Source organism: Doryrhamphus excisus, chromosome 8 (genome assembly GCF_030265055.1).
Source record: "Doryrhamphus excisus isolate RoL2022-K1 chromosome 8, RoL_Dexc_1.0, whole genome shotgun sequence".
Lineage (NCBI taxonomy): Eukaryota > Metazoa > Chordata > Actinopteri > Syngnathiformes > Syngnathidae > Doryrhamphus > Doryrhamphus excisus.
The window spans coordinates 21,758,428-21,773,805 of record NC_080473.1 but is presented as its reverse complement, the minus strand read 5'-3'; the positions used below and the strand labels follow the sequence as shown (position 1 = coordinate 21,773,805).

Below are 15,378 nucleotides of genomic sequence, written 5' to 3'. Positions count from 1 at the left end.
CAGCCTTAAAGGGCCAGCCTTAAAGCTCCATCCTTAAAGGGCCAGCCTTAAAGGGCCAGCCTTAAAGGGCCAGCCTTAAAGCTCCATCCTTAAAGGGCCAGCCTTAAAGCTCCATCCTTAAAGGGCCATCCTTAAAGGGCCATCCTTAAAGGGCCAGCCTTAAAGGGCCAGCCTTAAAGAACCATCCTTAAAGGGCCAGCCTTAAAGGGCCATCCTTAAAGGGCCAGTCTTAAAGGGCCATCCTTAAAGGGCCAGCCTTAAAGGGCCATCCTTAAAGGGCCATCTTTAAAGGGCCAGCCTTAAAGGGCCAGCCTTAAAGCTCCAGCCTTAAAGGGCCAGCCTTAAAGGGCCAGCCTTAAAGGGCCATCCTTAAAGGGCCATCCTTAAAGGGCCAGTCTTAAAGCTCCAGCCTTAAAGGGCCAGCCTTAAAGGGCCAGCCTTAAAGGGCCAGCCTTAAAGGGCCATCCTTAAAGGGCCAGCCTTAAAGGGCCAGCCTTAAAGGGCCGGTCTTAAAGGGCCGGTCTTAAAGGGCCAGCCTTAAAGGGCCAGCCTTAAAGGGCCATCTTTAAAGGACCATCCTTAAAGGGCCAGCCTTAAAGGGCCAGCCTTAAAGGGCCAGCCTTAAAGGGCCAGCCTTAAAGGGCCAGCCTTAAAGGGCCAGCCTTAAAGCTCCATCCTTAAAGGGCCAGCCTTAAAGCTCCATCCTTAAAGGGCCATCCTTAAAGGGCCATCCTTAAAGGGCCAGCCTTAAAGGGCCAGCCTTAAAGAACCATCCTTAAAGGGCCAGCCTTAAAGGGCCATCCTTAAAGGGCCAGTCTTAAAGGGCCATCCTTAAAGGGCCAGCCTTAAAGGACCATCCTTAAAGGGCCAGCCTTAAAGCTCCAGCCTTAAAGGGCCAGCCTTAACGGGCCATCCTTAAAGGGCCAGCCTTAAAGGGCCATCTTTAAAGGGCCAGCCTTAAAGGGCCAGCCTTAAAGAACCAGCCTTAAAGGGCCAGCCTTAAAGGGCCAGCCTTAAAGGGCCAGCCTTAAAGGGCCATCCTTAAAGGGCCAGTCTTAAAGGGCCAGCCTTAAAGCTCCAGCCTTAAAGGGCCAGCCTTAAAGGGCCAGCCTTAAAGGGCCATCTTTAAAGGGCCATCTTTAAAGGGCCATCCTTAAAGGGCCAGCCTTAAAGGGCCAGCCTTAAAGAACCATCCTTAAAGGGCCAGCCTTAAAGGGCCATCCTTAAAGGGCCAGTCTTAAAGGGCCATCCTTAAAGGGCCAGTCTTAAAGGGCCAGCCTTAAAGGGCCAGTCTTAAAGGGCCATCCTTAAAGGGCCAGCCTTAAAGGGCCAGCCTTAAAGGGCCAGCCTTAAAGGGCCATCCTTAAAGGGCCAGCCTTAAAGGGCCATCCTTTAAGGGCCATCCTTTAAGGGCCAGCCTTAAAGGGCCAGCCTTAAAGGGCCATCCTTAAAGGGCCATCCTTAAAGGGCCATCTTTAAAGGGCCATCCTTAAAGGGCCATCCTTAAAGGGCCATCCTTTAAGGGCCAGCCTTAAAGGGCCAGCCTTAAAGGGCCATCCTTTAAGGGCCAGCCTTAAAGGGCCAGCCTTAAAGGGCCAGTCTTAAAGGGCCATCCTTAAAGGGCCATCCTTAAAGGGCCAGCCTTAAAGGGCCAGTCTTAAAGGGCCAGCCTTAAAGGGCCATCTTTAAAGGGCCATCCTTAAAGGGCCATCCTTAAAGGGCCAGCCTTAAAGGGCCAGTCTTAAAGGGCCAGCCTTAAAGGGCCAACCTTAATTTCACAACAGAAATAGTGATTTATTTTAGTGCATAACTATAACTAATATTAGTCAAATCTTTCAAACACTTCTTTAAGAGTGCGGATAGAAATATGATTCAATTCATTTCACAGCCAAGAATTATGACGTGTAAAGAAGGGAAAACGTTGAACGGGCGTCTGTACAGTCAATTCCATGTTTCAAGGAAATGTTGTGGTTTTATTGCCTGAAGCTTTGGAAACGTGTCAGCCATGTTCCCGGTCTTTAAGTGTGCTGTTGTTGTCGTGCAAATGTCTTAGTTTCATTTATTGAAAATCTGCTTCTCGTCAATTGTTGGAACGATCAAGTGTGTGTACAGTATTGTGTCTATTTGACTCATTGCAATCAAGAGTGATCAAACATTTGCAGGTGGAAGTCATTTGTTGAAGTTATATGTTTAAATGATATTCTGTCTATGTATATATATTCTATGGTAAACAAATCAACCATTCCAAAGGCTGATTATAGCTGTTCATTTGTTGTTTTGTTGTTTATGAATATTAACGTTCCTCTTGTGTTAGGGTCGGCACCGACACGTTTTACATTTTAATGCTTTATATTTTAATACATTTTAATTTTTACTACATTTTAAAATGGTCTGGTTGAAATGATGACCACTGTATTGTTAGGGTGGGTTTGGACCCGGTTATAATAATATGACTATAAAGCAATATTTTGAGCCACAACTGAAATCATAAGTGTACAATTAGCCAACACAATGACAACCAGCTTAATTGTGCTCATTTTCCGGCCCTTTGTATTGAGTTGTGGACTCCTATAGAGCAGCTACACACAATAACCAAGCTAGAGTGGGTTAACAGGTTAGAATACAATAAAAACTATTATTAATTTTTCAGCCCTTTGTATTGAGTTGTGGACTCCTATAGAGCAGCTACACACAATAACCAAGCTTGAGTAGGTTAACACAGGTTAGAATACAATAAAAACTATTATTCATTTTTCATCTTTTTGTATTGAGTTGTGGACTCCTATAGAGCAGCTACACACAATAACCAAGCTTGAGTGGGTTAACAGGTTAGAATACAATAAAAACTATTATTCATTTTTCAGCCCTTGGTATTGAGTTGTGGACTCCTATAGAGCAGCTACACACAATAACCAAGCTTGAGTGGGTTAACTTCAGGGGATTCTCATTTTGACCGTTTTTTTTTCCCCAGTATACCATCATAAAAACAATGTCCAGACATGTGACGTGAATTCACTCATTTGATTGGCTGATTTCACATTTCCAATTTGGATGATGGAAAGAATGTCAACAAGTACAGTGAACCAAGATCTGGACCTGTTCTGCTTTTTCATTTCACTTTATACTAAAGTTGTGTTGTTGAAAACAATAAGTTTTTCTACCTTTTCTTGACATGAATATATATAACTTATTGTTTTTAGTGGATTTTATAGCTCATGTTGCCGTTTCTGTAGACAAAGAACATAATGTTAATACCGCAATGTGTGTCTTGGTCCAACAGGGGTGATTTATACGACAGACGTCCTCGATCGTGAGACCAAAGACTCCTATTGGCTGACAGTGTACGCCAGCGACCACGGCGTGGTCCCCCAGTTTGCCACAATCGAAGTATTCATCCACGTGGAGGACGTAAACGACAATGCCCCCTTGACGTCTGAACCGATGTACCGGCCGTCAATACCAGAGAACTCTCCCAAGGATGTTTCTGTGGTCCAGATCCAAGCCCAGGATCCCGACTCCACATCGTCCTCATCTACTGAAAGGCTCAGCTTCCGAATCGTCAGTGGGAACCCACAAAACTTCTTCACTCTCAACGCTCGAACCGGTCAGTAAATGTTGGCGTTTGTTCTAAATGGTGTCCCGATTCCAGATTTGGTACACTTTCCTCTAAACATGACCAAGTTTAACCCTTAGATGCATAAGTGGGTCAAAAATGACCCGGTCAGGTTGTTTTCTTGAAATATCTTCATAATGAAAATTTTCCATCATTTTATATTCCAGGTATTCCTCAAAAAACATATTTTTGATATCATGCCATTCACATTTTTAACTTATTTTTTATATATTTTAAGGAATTTTAGTTTTTGTGTTACTACCCCAACCTTCCATAAGTGGGTCAAAAATGACCCGGTCAGGTTGTTTTCTTGAAATATCTTCATAATTAATTTTTTTATCATTTCATATTCCAGGTATTCCTCAAAAAACAAGTTTTTGATATCATGCCATTCACATTTTTAACTTACCTTTTATAGATTTTAAGAAATTTTAGTTTTTGTGTTACTACCCCAACCTTCCATAAGTGGGTCAAAAATGACCCGGTCAGGTTGTTTTCTTGAAATATCTTCATAATGAAAATTTTCCATCATTTCATATTCCAGGTATTCCTCAAAAAACATATTTTTGATATCATGCCATTCACATTTTTAACTTATTTTTTATATATTTTAAGGAATTTTAGTTTTTGTGTTACTACCCCAACCTTCCATAAGTGGGTCAAAAATGACCCGGTCAGATTGTTTTCTTGAAATATCTTCATAATTAATTTTTTTATCATTTCATATTCCAGGTATTCCTCAAAAAACAAGTTTTTGATATCATGCCATTCACATTTTTAACTTACCTTTTATAGATTTTAAGAAATTTTAGTTTTTGTGTTACTACCCCAACCTTCCATAAGTGGGTCAAAAATGACCCGGTCAGGTTGTTTTCTTGAAATATCTTTGTCATGAAAATTTTTTATCATTTCATAATCCAGGTATTCCGAAAAAAATGTTTTTGATATCATGCCGTTCACATTTTTAACTTATTTTTTATACATTTTAAGAAATTTTAGTTTTTGTGTTACTACCCCAACCTTCCATAAGTGGGTCAAAAATGACCCGGTCAGGTTGTTTTCTTGAAATATCTTCATAATTAATTTTTTTTATCATTTCATATTCCAGGTATTCCTCAAAAAACATATTTTTGATATCATGTCGTTCAAATTTTTAACTTACCTTTTATACATTTTAAGAAATTGTAGTTTTTGTGTTACTACCCCAACCTTCCATATGTGGGTCAAAAATGACCCGGTCAGGTTGTTTTCTTGAAATATCTTCATAATGAAAAAATTGTATCATTTCATATTCCAGGTATTCCTCAAAAAACATGTTTTTGATATCATGCCGTTCACATTTTTAACTCAACATTTATACATTTTAAGAAATTTTAAGAAATCTTCCATAAGTGGGTCAAAAATGACCCGGTCAGGTTGTTTTCTTGAAATATCTTTGTAATTAAAATTTTTTATCATTTCATATTCCAGGTATTCCTCAAAAACAAGTTTTTGATATCATGTCATTCACATTTTTAACTTACCTTTTATACATTTTAAGAAATTGTAGTTTTTGTGTTACTACCCCAACCTTCCATAAGTGGGTCAAAAATGACCCGGTCAGGTTGTTTTCTTGAAATATTTTCGTAATGAATACATTATTATCATTTCATATTCCAGGTATTCCTCAAAAATCATATTTTTGATATCATGCCATTCACATTTTTAACTTCCAAATCATACATTGTGATGTTTTCCACATTAGGCCTGATCACAACAACCTCCAGGAAACTGGACCGTGAACAACAAACGGAACACGTTTTAGAGGTGAGGACCCAACACACCGTTGGGAACATCTGATGAACATCCATCCATGTAGTGTAGACCTTGTAGGTAATATATATATATATATATATATTATACTCATGCATGTGTACTATCTTAATGTTCCAGGTATCGATCTCGGATGGCGGGACCAGTCCGATACAGACCACAGTGTGGGTCATGGTCCAGGTCCTAGATGAAAATGACAACAAGCCGACGTTTCCAGAGAAGGTCTACCAGGTGAAGCTCCCGGAGAGGGGGAGAAGAAAAAAGGCGGAGCCTATATATCGCGTCTTTGCCTACGACCGCGATGACGGCGCCAACAGCGACCTTTCGTATAGCATCGTGGACGGCAACGAGGATGGCAAGTTCTTCATTGACACCAAAACGGCAATGGTGTCATCTCGGAAGGCGTTCAATGCCGGGAGCTACGATATCCTGACGGTACGTAACCGCACTTCCTGTTTCTGGTCCTGACACTTATACTCCAGTGCGACTTATGTATGTTTTATTCTACCTGATTATGCATTTTTAGCCTTGTGCGACTTATGTATTTTTTTCTACCTGATTATGCATTTTTGGCCTTGTGCGACTTATACTCCAGTGCGACTTATGTATGTTTTTTTCTACCTGGTTATGCATTTTTGGCCTTGTGCGACTTATACTCCAGTGCGACTTATGTATTTTTTTTCTACCTGATTATGCATTTTTGGCTTTGTGCAACTTATACTCCAGTGTGACTTATGTATGTTTTATTCTACCTGATAATGCATTTTTGGCCTTGTGCGACTTATACTCCAGTGCGACTTATGTATGTTATTTTTCTACCTGATTATGCATTTTTGGCCTTGTGCGACTCATACTCCAGTGCGACTTATGTATGTTTTTTTTTTCTACCTGATTATGCATTTTTGGCCTTGCACGACTTATACTCCAGTGCAACTTATGTATGTTTTTTTTCTACCTGATTATGCATTTTTGGCCTTGTGCGACTTATACTCTGGAGCGACTTATATATGTTTTTTTCTACCTGATTATGCATTTTTGGTCTTGTGCGACTTATACTCCGGAGCGACTTATATATGTTTTTTTCTACCTGATTATGCATTTTTGGCCTTGTGCGACTTATACTCCGGAGCGACTTATGTATGTTTTTTGTCAACCTTATTATGCATTTTTGGCCTTGGCCGACTTATACTGCAGTGCAACTTATGTATGTTTTTTTCTACCTGATTATGTATTTTTGGCCTTGTGCGACTTATACTCCACAGTGACTTATGTATGTTTTTTTTCTACCTTATTATGCATTTTTGGCCTTGCGCGACTTATACTCCGCAGCGACTTATGTATGTTTTTTTTTTTTTACCTTATTATGCATTTTTTTGCCTTGCACGACTTATACTCCGCAGTGACTTATGTATGTTTTCTTTCTACCTGATTATGCATTTTTGGCCTTGCGGGACTTATACTCCAGTGCGACTTATGTATGTTTTTTGTACCTGATTATGCATTTTTGGCCTTGTGCATCTTATAGTCTGCAGTGACTTATGTATGGTTTTTTTTTTAACCTGATTATGCATTTTTGGCCTTCTGCTACTTATACTCCAGTGCTACTTATGTATGTTTTCTTTAACCTGATTATGCATTTTTGGCCTTCTGCAACTTATACTCCGCAGCGACTTATGTATTTTTTTTTTCTACCTGATTATGCATTTTTGGCCATTTTTCACAATTGTCTAAAAGGCGTCTGAAAGCCAACTAATGAGTATTCCCAGGTTAAGACTGACCCCCCCAATTGTTGACTTCCTGGTTCAGATCAAGGCGACGGATAACGGCCGTCCTCAGAAGTCCTCTACGGCTCGCCTCCACATCGAGTGGATCCATCGTCCTTCTCCGTCAGCCCAGCCAACATTCGATGAGCCTTTCTACAATTTTACCGTCATGGAAAATGACAGAGTGGCAGAGATTGTCGGCGTGGTCTCCATGCAGCGGAGCTCGACCCCTTTATGGTTTGACATCACAGGTAAAAAAAAAGCATCATTAAAATTTATTAAATATAAAATAATCATATAATTGAGCATGACTATGATGACGGTGATGATGATTACCCACAATATTTTTGCACTTTTTTTTTTTAACTTGAAAGGCTAAATTCATTTACACGAATGTAAAGTTTATTTATCAAAATGCTAACACTCGCTACATTCTTTGGCTCCACCGTGGATTATTTTGCGGTTTTGATCAATAAGATAAGCGTGTTAGAACTCAACATTTGGTGACATCATAGATGGGTAACAAAGCTCTGCTTCCAATTTCCATTTTGTTAGCATGCTAATAGATTGCTAACAAGAATGTTTTGTGATAAAAATACATCAACACAATTGGACTCATGCTACGAGAAGATGTATGCTAACCTAAAAACAAAGCAAAATTTTTGGCATTAAATTTTCGACATAAACCAAAAAAATAACCCACGCTAACCAAGGTTATTTTTAATTTCCGATCCGACTTCTGATCAAGAGTCTTCTCCGTCTCTCGCTTCATGAAATCACCTTTTCATCCTTTTCTCTCTTTTGGCTCATTTGGGTTTCTTACCTTCTTTCTTCCTTTTTTCCTCAACGCTCCATGCCTGGAAGGTCCCAGGTCTTTCCTAGGGATCTTTATTATCCTACAGACCACTTGCAACAGGAACTGTTCTTCAGAAGGTATCTGACTGCTACTGACTACTACTACTTCCTCTTTTCAACTATCTCTCTATCGCTCCTGTATCTGTCCACTTGGTATCCTTTCATTTCATTGGAAGTACTCATTGATATCGATAGTCATGGATAGTCCTTGTCCACCCATGTTGGTCACATCTTCTTATTTGCTGGTTTAGATGGAGACGCTACTAACTGAGATTGATGGAACATGTTTCATGGATACAATCCAGTTATAGAGCTAGCGCTATCTGAGAAGCTCACCAGTCAATCACAGTACTGATGCATGGAAATAACCAATATCACTAACATTCGCTCCTACGGAAAACATCTTCAATGAGTTCAATAATTGTTTTGTAGAAAGAAACATGAAGAAAACCAACTCTGCATAGAAAAGACCAAATCCATCTCACGGCCTTCTGGTTCCTTTGTGGTTTTGCATAATTTATTGGAACAACATGAGCCAACATAAGAAGCGCTGTTGCCCAACGAGGCGTCGCAGAACACCGACGCTCGGGGACGAGTGGATATGAGAGCATATCACAATTTCCCAACAAGATACAGTGACCTTCACGAACCTGACCATGAACTCACCATCCGGGTACGGTACTAACCATAACCTGTTTAAGCCAAGAACCAGGCAGACCAGTATCTGCACTGCCTGTCTTTGCTCAGATAATCATGAAAAGTGGCTTTGGATAGACGTTCCGTACGACAACAATCAAGAGTCATCAAACTGTACGTCAGGAATAACATTAGCCACGTTTACATAAGGAGTTTTTCTCTTTCCCAATGGAATCTTTCCCAATGACCTTTCAGAAAACAATGGTATCCATGGAAAGGAATATTCCAATCTCTTGTCTCCATGCGCCGCTATAATCAACCAGAATAGTCAACGGGGCATGCCCAGTAAAACGTAAACACCAACATCACGTGATACCGACTTCCTCCAGTTTTTCTTTCCCTTGTTGGAATAACTCCGTATTGCCAGTTTTTCCTTCGTCCAGTCTTGGAATTAAATTTGAATCAAAAACAAACTTTCCTTAGCAGTCCAGTGCCGATTGCTGGCCTCCATTTTTTAAAAAGTGAAGAACGTCTGGAGCTGCGTGTTACGTCATATCTCAGCATTCACTGAAAGAACGCACCCGGGATCAATTTAAACAGGAAAAGATAAAAGTTCAATCTTGATAATATTTTATCATTAAACTGGACATTTTTTATATAGATATATATTTATATATTTAATTAAAGTTTTTATTAAAATATTATATATATATCATTAAAGTTTTTATTAAAATATAAAAAAATATTTTTTAAATTCATTTGTAATTTTTTTATATATACAAAAATTATATATATTTTTATTTTTTATTTTTTAATATTTTAATAAAAACTGGGCTTGTGAAAAGCATATAGAAGGGTTTAGATTGTGTTCCACAGATGGCGCTAATGCACACCAAAGCTGCTTGCCTTGCCTGCTTTTTTTTTTAAATAAAGTTTTTATTAAAATAGAATGTATGTATATATATATATTTAATTGACATATTTAAAAAAATATATATATTTCTTTGTTTATTTATTTTTATGAATATATTAAAAAAATTATATATATGTATGTATTTTAATTTTTTCAATATTTTGCTAAAAGTGTACTTGTGAATGGCGTATAGAAGGGTTTAGATTGTGTTCCACAGATGGCGCTTATTAAAATTGAATTTTTTTTCATTGAAGTTTTTATTTAAAAAATAAAAAAATATTTGTTTTATTTTTATTAATATATAAAAATGATATATATATATTTCATTTTTTAATATTTGCCTAAAAGTGTACTTGTGAATGGCGTATAGAAGGGTTTAGATTGTGTTCCACAGATGGCGCTAATGCACACCAAAGCTGCTTGCCAACCGCCAATAAACAACAGAAGAAGAAGAAGAACGCAGTCTGACAACTTTCCGTTTGAGCGGGTACAAGATACCTCAATGGGATTGGGGAAAGGAATATTCCACCCCTGGGAATCCCATGATATATTCATTGGGATTGGCACTTTTCTTTGGGATTCTTTCAATTCTTTCCGTTCCGAGCAAATAACCCCAATGGAATTGGAATATTTGGGTCCATGTATACGTGGATATTGTAGCACCGATTCTACCGAATGAACCAAGGTCTTCCCAATCTCCTGACTGTGTGACCAACATGTTAGGAGCAAGTCACTGCTCCATAATCAATATGTGTTCACTCACATGTTTGTCATTGCATGTATTTAGCGTGTTTGGACTAGAGGTCTCCATGTGTGAGTCGGTCTGACCCTGTCTATGCTCACTGTGTGGACCAGGTGGGAACACAGACCACGTGTTTGATGTCGAGAAGGCCATGGGGACCATCATCATTGCCAAGCCTCTGGATGCCGAACAACGGTCCTTCTACAACATAACAGTACAAGCTACTGACGGCATCCACATTGCCTCCACGCAGGTAACACATACCGTGTACTTATACAGCAGAAAGGACACGTACCAGCAAATACAAATACACGCTGTAGACATTGAAAGGGTGAAGGAAAATACATTTCTGGGGATCACAATAGATGAAAATATGAGCTGAACATGAACCTCATATTACAAATATACAACATAAATGTGGACAGAAATATTTCAATATCGAACAAAGCAAAATTAGTTCTCAATCATAAATCACTCCACACTCTTTATTGCTCTCTGGTTCTACCATATCTTACTTATTGTGTGGAAATATGGGATCATAACTATAAAAGCAATCTTCACTGGCTAAATGTACTGCAAAAAAGGTCAGTAAGGATAATTCATAATGCCGCCTACAGAGAACATAATAACTCCTTATTTCTAAAATCACAAATACTTCAACTTGCTGATATAGTTCATCTTCAAACAGCTCAAATAATGCATAAGGCTAAAAATAAGCAATTAGCTAAAAATGTCATCCAATACTTCTCTATGCAATTCGGTATGTGACAAAAATAAAATAAAAAATAAATAAATAAAAATAAGAAAGCAGGAAGTGAACAAATGTAACTGTTACTGTTATTTAAAAATTAGAGTTACTTTTATTTAAAAAATTTTAAAAATTATTTATAAAAATAAAAAGATTTATTAAAAAAAATACAAACATTTATTTTAAAAAATACAAAAATGTTTTTAAAAATACAAAAAATATTTTAAAAAATCCAAAAAATTATTAAATAAATACCTAAATAACTTCAATTATATTAGGAAAGCAGGAAGTGAACAAATGTAACAGTTAGTGATTGTAAAAGTACCAGATGGAGGGGTAGGATTTAATAAGCTTTGCTTCTTCCTACTCCTTTTGGACATGTGGAACTGGGAACTGATTATGGGATGCACTCAATTGGAATCTGATGCATGTTCAAATGAAAAAAATTAAAATTGTAAAAAATTATTTAAAAAAATATATATATATTTAAAAATTTATTTTAAGATGTATAAAAAATATTTTAAAAAATATTAAACAAATGTAAAAATATATTTTAAAAAATACAAAAATTAATAAAAAATACAAAAATTAATTGAATAAAGAAATAAATAACTTCACTTATATTAGGAAAGCAGGAAGTGAACAAATGCAACAGTTAGTGATTGTAAAAGTACCAGATGGAGGGGTAGGATTTAATAAGCTTTGCTTCTTCCTACTCCTTTTGGACATGTGGAACTGGGAACTGATTATGGGATGCACTCAATTGGAATCTGATGCATGTTCTAATGTTTTAGTAGTTCACGTATGGATGGCTTTAAAGGCTCAGGAAGTTTTTCCACTCTGTTTTCCGATTAGAGCGCAAACCAGTAGTTTCAATACAATATTAAGATTTTTGCAATTTTTAACATATTTCAAAACATATAGCTGATCTCGGTTTAGCCGTTAACCTGGTCATCATCATAGCTAACGCTAGACTCTAACAGGCAAGAGAAGATGTTTCTCCGAGCCGATGCCTGTTGGAATTCCAGTAACGACTTCTGATGATATGCTAACTTGTGTTTAGCTCACTGCAGGCCAGATTGACTATCAAAGCTAGCGCTTTGTGTCTCCATTGGATTGTAAACAACCAAATGTTGGCAGCTCTGATAACAATTTGCACACCAATCTGTCAGCATGTCTGATTACAAATAAATCCGCCGCAGATTTACTAAATGTATTTGTGTCAAAGGCAGTGCTTCTCAATTATTTTTCGTCATGCCCCCTCTGGGGGACACCATTTTTTTTTTTTCATGCACCCCCTCCCAACACTTCACATCGTGTTAAACATTTGAATATATTTATGTCACATTATTTGCCACAATCACTACGACAGTGTGCTCAGTCTTGCAGAATCTATTTATTTTCATTATGATAATAACCCGCAAATTTGTGTTTATTCTGTCTTTTCCCCCGTGTCTTTTCTCCTCAAGGTTTACATCACCGTTACCGACAACAACGACAACGATCCCGTTTTCTCCCAGCCGACGTATGACGTCAAAATTTCAGAGGACACACCTCCTGAAACCGAGGTGGTTCAAGTCCTGGCCACAGACCGGGACGAGTACCATCGCTTGAGCTACACCTTGCAGAGCTCCATAGACCCGAACAGCATGCGTCTGTTCCGCATTCATCCCACCATGGGAACCATCTACACCACGCAGAGTCTGGACCACGAAGCTTGTTCACAGCACATCTTCACCGTCATGGTAGGATGGTTTTCTTTCTTCTGCTCTTCCACTTTGTTCCACACGTTCTGTGGGCGTACGTCATGTAGTACTAGAGTACTACAGTCATGCTGTATATATAGCATGACTGTATATATTTTATTCTAACAGTTAATAAGGAAAAACTACTGGCCATTTTACTTTCATGACCAAACAATTAAACCAAGGGTCTCAAACACGCAGCTCGAGGGCCAAATGTGGCCCCCAGGACACTAGTTTGAGGCCCCCGCCTTGATATGAAAGTTTAAGCGCAAGTTTGATATGGATGCTGTATGGTATCATGTACCCAGAAAAAATGATTACGTTTGATTCATGTTCATGTTAAAGGTTAAATAACTGTTAACAGTTATCCTCCCTATGCGTGTGGAAGTGGTAAGTTTTTGGCTATTTAAGTTGAAAGGAAATAACTCGAAGGCTACCGTTTAGGTGGCTAGCTCTCTAGTTTGCGAGTTAGCATGTGTCGCAAGACCCTGCAGTTGCGCAATATGTTGTAAATAAAAAGAGTATAAATGTGACTATAGTCGTGTTTTGTCATGTCTACAGGGCTCTAATAATGCTTTGTTCATTTTAATATGAAAAAAATCATTTGTCTACCCACCAACTATATGTGCTTTCTTAACTTTTTATTATTATTGTTATATTTATTTATTACTGATTGATTGATTTTCTTTATTCTTGATTTGTTTATTTATTTTTCATCTTATTTTGTGTAGAAAAATAAAAAGTAAGATATTTGAGAACAGTGGAATGTTTTATCAGAGCTTTTATTGTAGAAAATTGGAACCAAAGCAAAGTTTATTAATTTTTCTGTTTTTAATAAATGCATTTTTTTAATTTTTTTTTTGTAAAACCTGATGCGGCCCAGTCTCACCCAGACCCTAGCTCCACTGGCCCCCAAGTAAATTGAGTTTGAGACCCCTGATTTAAACAGTTAGCGGTCCCGGTTGGTTTGTTTCCAGCCTCATAGGACCAACACTTTGGCTGACGGTAGAGTTTTTAGCGATATTACGGATTATGCATTTTTTTCCAGATATGAGCATGAAAAGAGTCTCATTATGTATTGACTCCTCACACTTTGGGATTGGCCCATCGCACACAACGACCGCCCCTCCGTAGAAAATATCTTTAGTGGCGTTGGTCACACTCCCTTTACCTTATTCAATGGTTGTTGGTCTATTTCGTTTTCATTTAAAACCCCCCCATTTTTGGTCTCACCCACCATGAATTCGGACGTAGATAGATCATTTAGATGGGTGTCGCTGATGTAGAGGCTGTGATTTGTGCTGGCAAGGCTTACTGACAACTGCCGTGAAGCGGTTTAGTTTACCGTTCTTCCCCCTTATGACTATTGGATTCAGTCGACATTGAACGTTATATCAAAGTATGATATTTGCAATAAATCTAGGAACTATCACGAGAACTATCATGGATGGATGCCAGTCAATCGCCACACAAAATAACACATATGAATGGGAGCTGGGATATAGCGTTAAATAGTATTTATGGACAGGACCAAATACATTCATCTAATTTTAGATGCTTTGAAACATACTTGCTGAAATACATTTCTAATTACGTAGAATGAGGACATCCATTTGTTTAATTAGCTCCAGCCTTTGATGATCAAGTATCCCGATGAACAAACGGTACAGTTTTTCCACCAATAAGAATATAGAACTCCTTTTGCTCCTGACAAATAAATATTTACATCCCAACATTTGAACATTCCAACATTTGAACATTCCATTGTTCCACGTACTTCGGTACGAGGTACATTATTTAAAAAAAAAACACACAAAAAACTTAAACTGTATTATGGAAAGCAGGAAGTGAACAAATGTAACAGTTTAATAAGCATTGCTTCTTCCTACTTATTTTGGACATGTTAAAATTAAAATAAAATTTTTTTAAAAACTTTATTTAAAAAAATATTTACAAAAATTAAAACAATATTTATAAAAATGAAAAGATTTATTTAAAAAAATCCAAACATTTATTTAAAAAAAATACAAAAATGTTTTTAAAAATAAAAAAATATTTTTAAAAAATACAAAAATGTATTAAATAAATAAATAAATAACTTAAATTATATTAGGAAAGCAGGAAGTGAACAAATGTAACAGTTATTGATTGTAAAAGTACCAGATGGAGGGGTAGGATTTAATAAGCTTCGCCTCTTCCTACTTCTTTTGGACATGTTAAATAAAAATGAAAAGATTAAAAAACTTTATTTAAAAAATTTGAAAAATGAAAAGAAATATTTATAAAAATGAAAAGATTTATTTAAAAAAATAAAAAATATATTTTTTAAAGATACAAAAATGTATTAAATAAATAAATAAATAACTTCAATTATATTATGAAAGCAGGAAGTGAACAAATGTAACAGTTAGTGATTGTAAAAGTACCAGATGGAGGGGTAGGATTTAATAAGCTTTGCTTCTTCCTACTCCTTTTGGACATGTGGAACTGGGAACTGATTATGGGATGCACTCAATTGGAATCTGATGCATGTTCTAATGAAAAAAAAATT

The 15,378-nt window shown here is 37.2% G+C and overlaps 1 protein-coding gene across 6 annotated transcripts in view; it reads left to right on the top strand.

The window, feature by feature from the left end:
- The window catches only part of fat3a (FAT atypical cadherin 3a), a 117,228-nt gene that overhangs the window by 54,855 nt on the left and 46,995 nt on the right, over positions 1-15,378 (top strand). For 4 of the 6 annotated variants that reach the window (XM_058080476.1, XM_058080474.1, XM_058080473.1 and 1 more), the window contains exons 4-10: positions 3,281-3,604; positions 5,358-5,419; positions 5,546-5,860; positions 7,232-7,439; positions 8,053-8,121; positions 10,448-10,587; positions 12,552-12,827. In XM_058080476.1, coding sequence (XP_057936459.1) covers positions 3,281-3,604; positions 5,358-5,419; positions 5,546-5,860; positions 7,232-7,439; positions 8,053-8,121; positions 10,448-10,587; positions 12,552-12,827 — 1,394 coding nt within the window. The remainder of the gene's footprint in view (positions 1-3,280; positions 3,605-5,357; positions 5,420-5,545; positions 5,861-7,231; positions 7,440-8,052; positions 8,122-10,447; positions 10,588-12,551; positions 12,828-15,378) is intronic. The other 2 variants (XM_058080477.1, XM_058080475.1) reach the window with 1 other exon arrangement.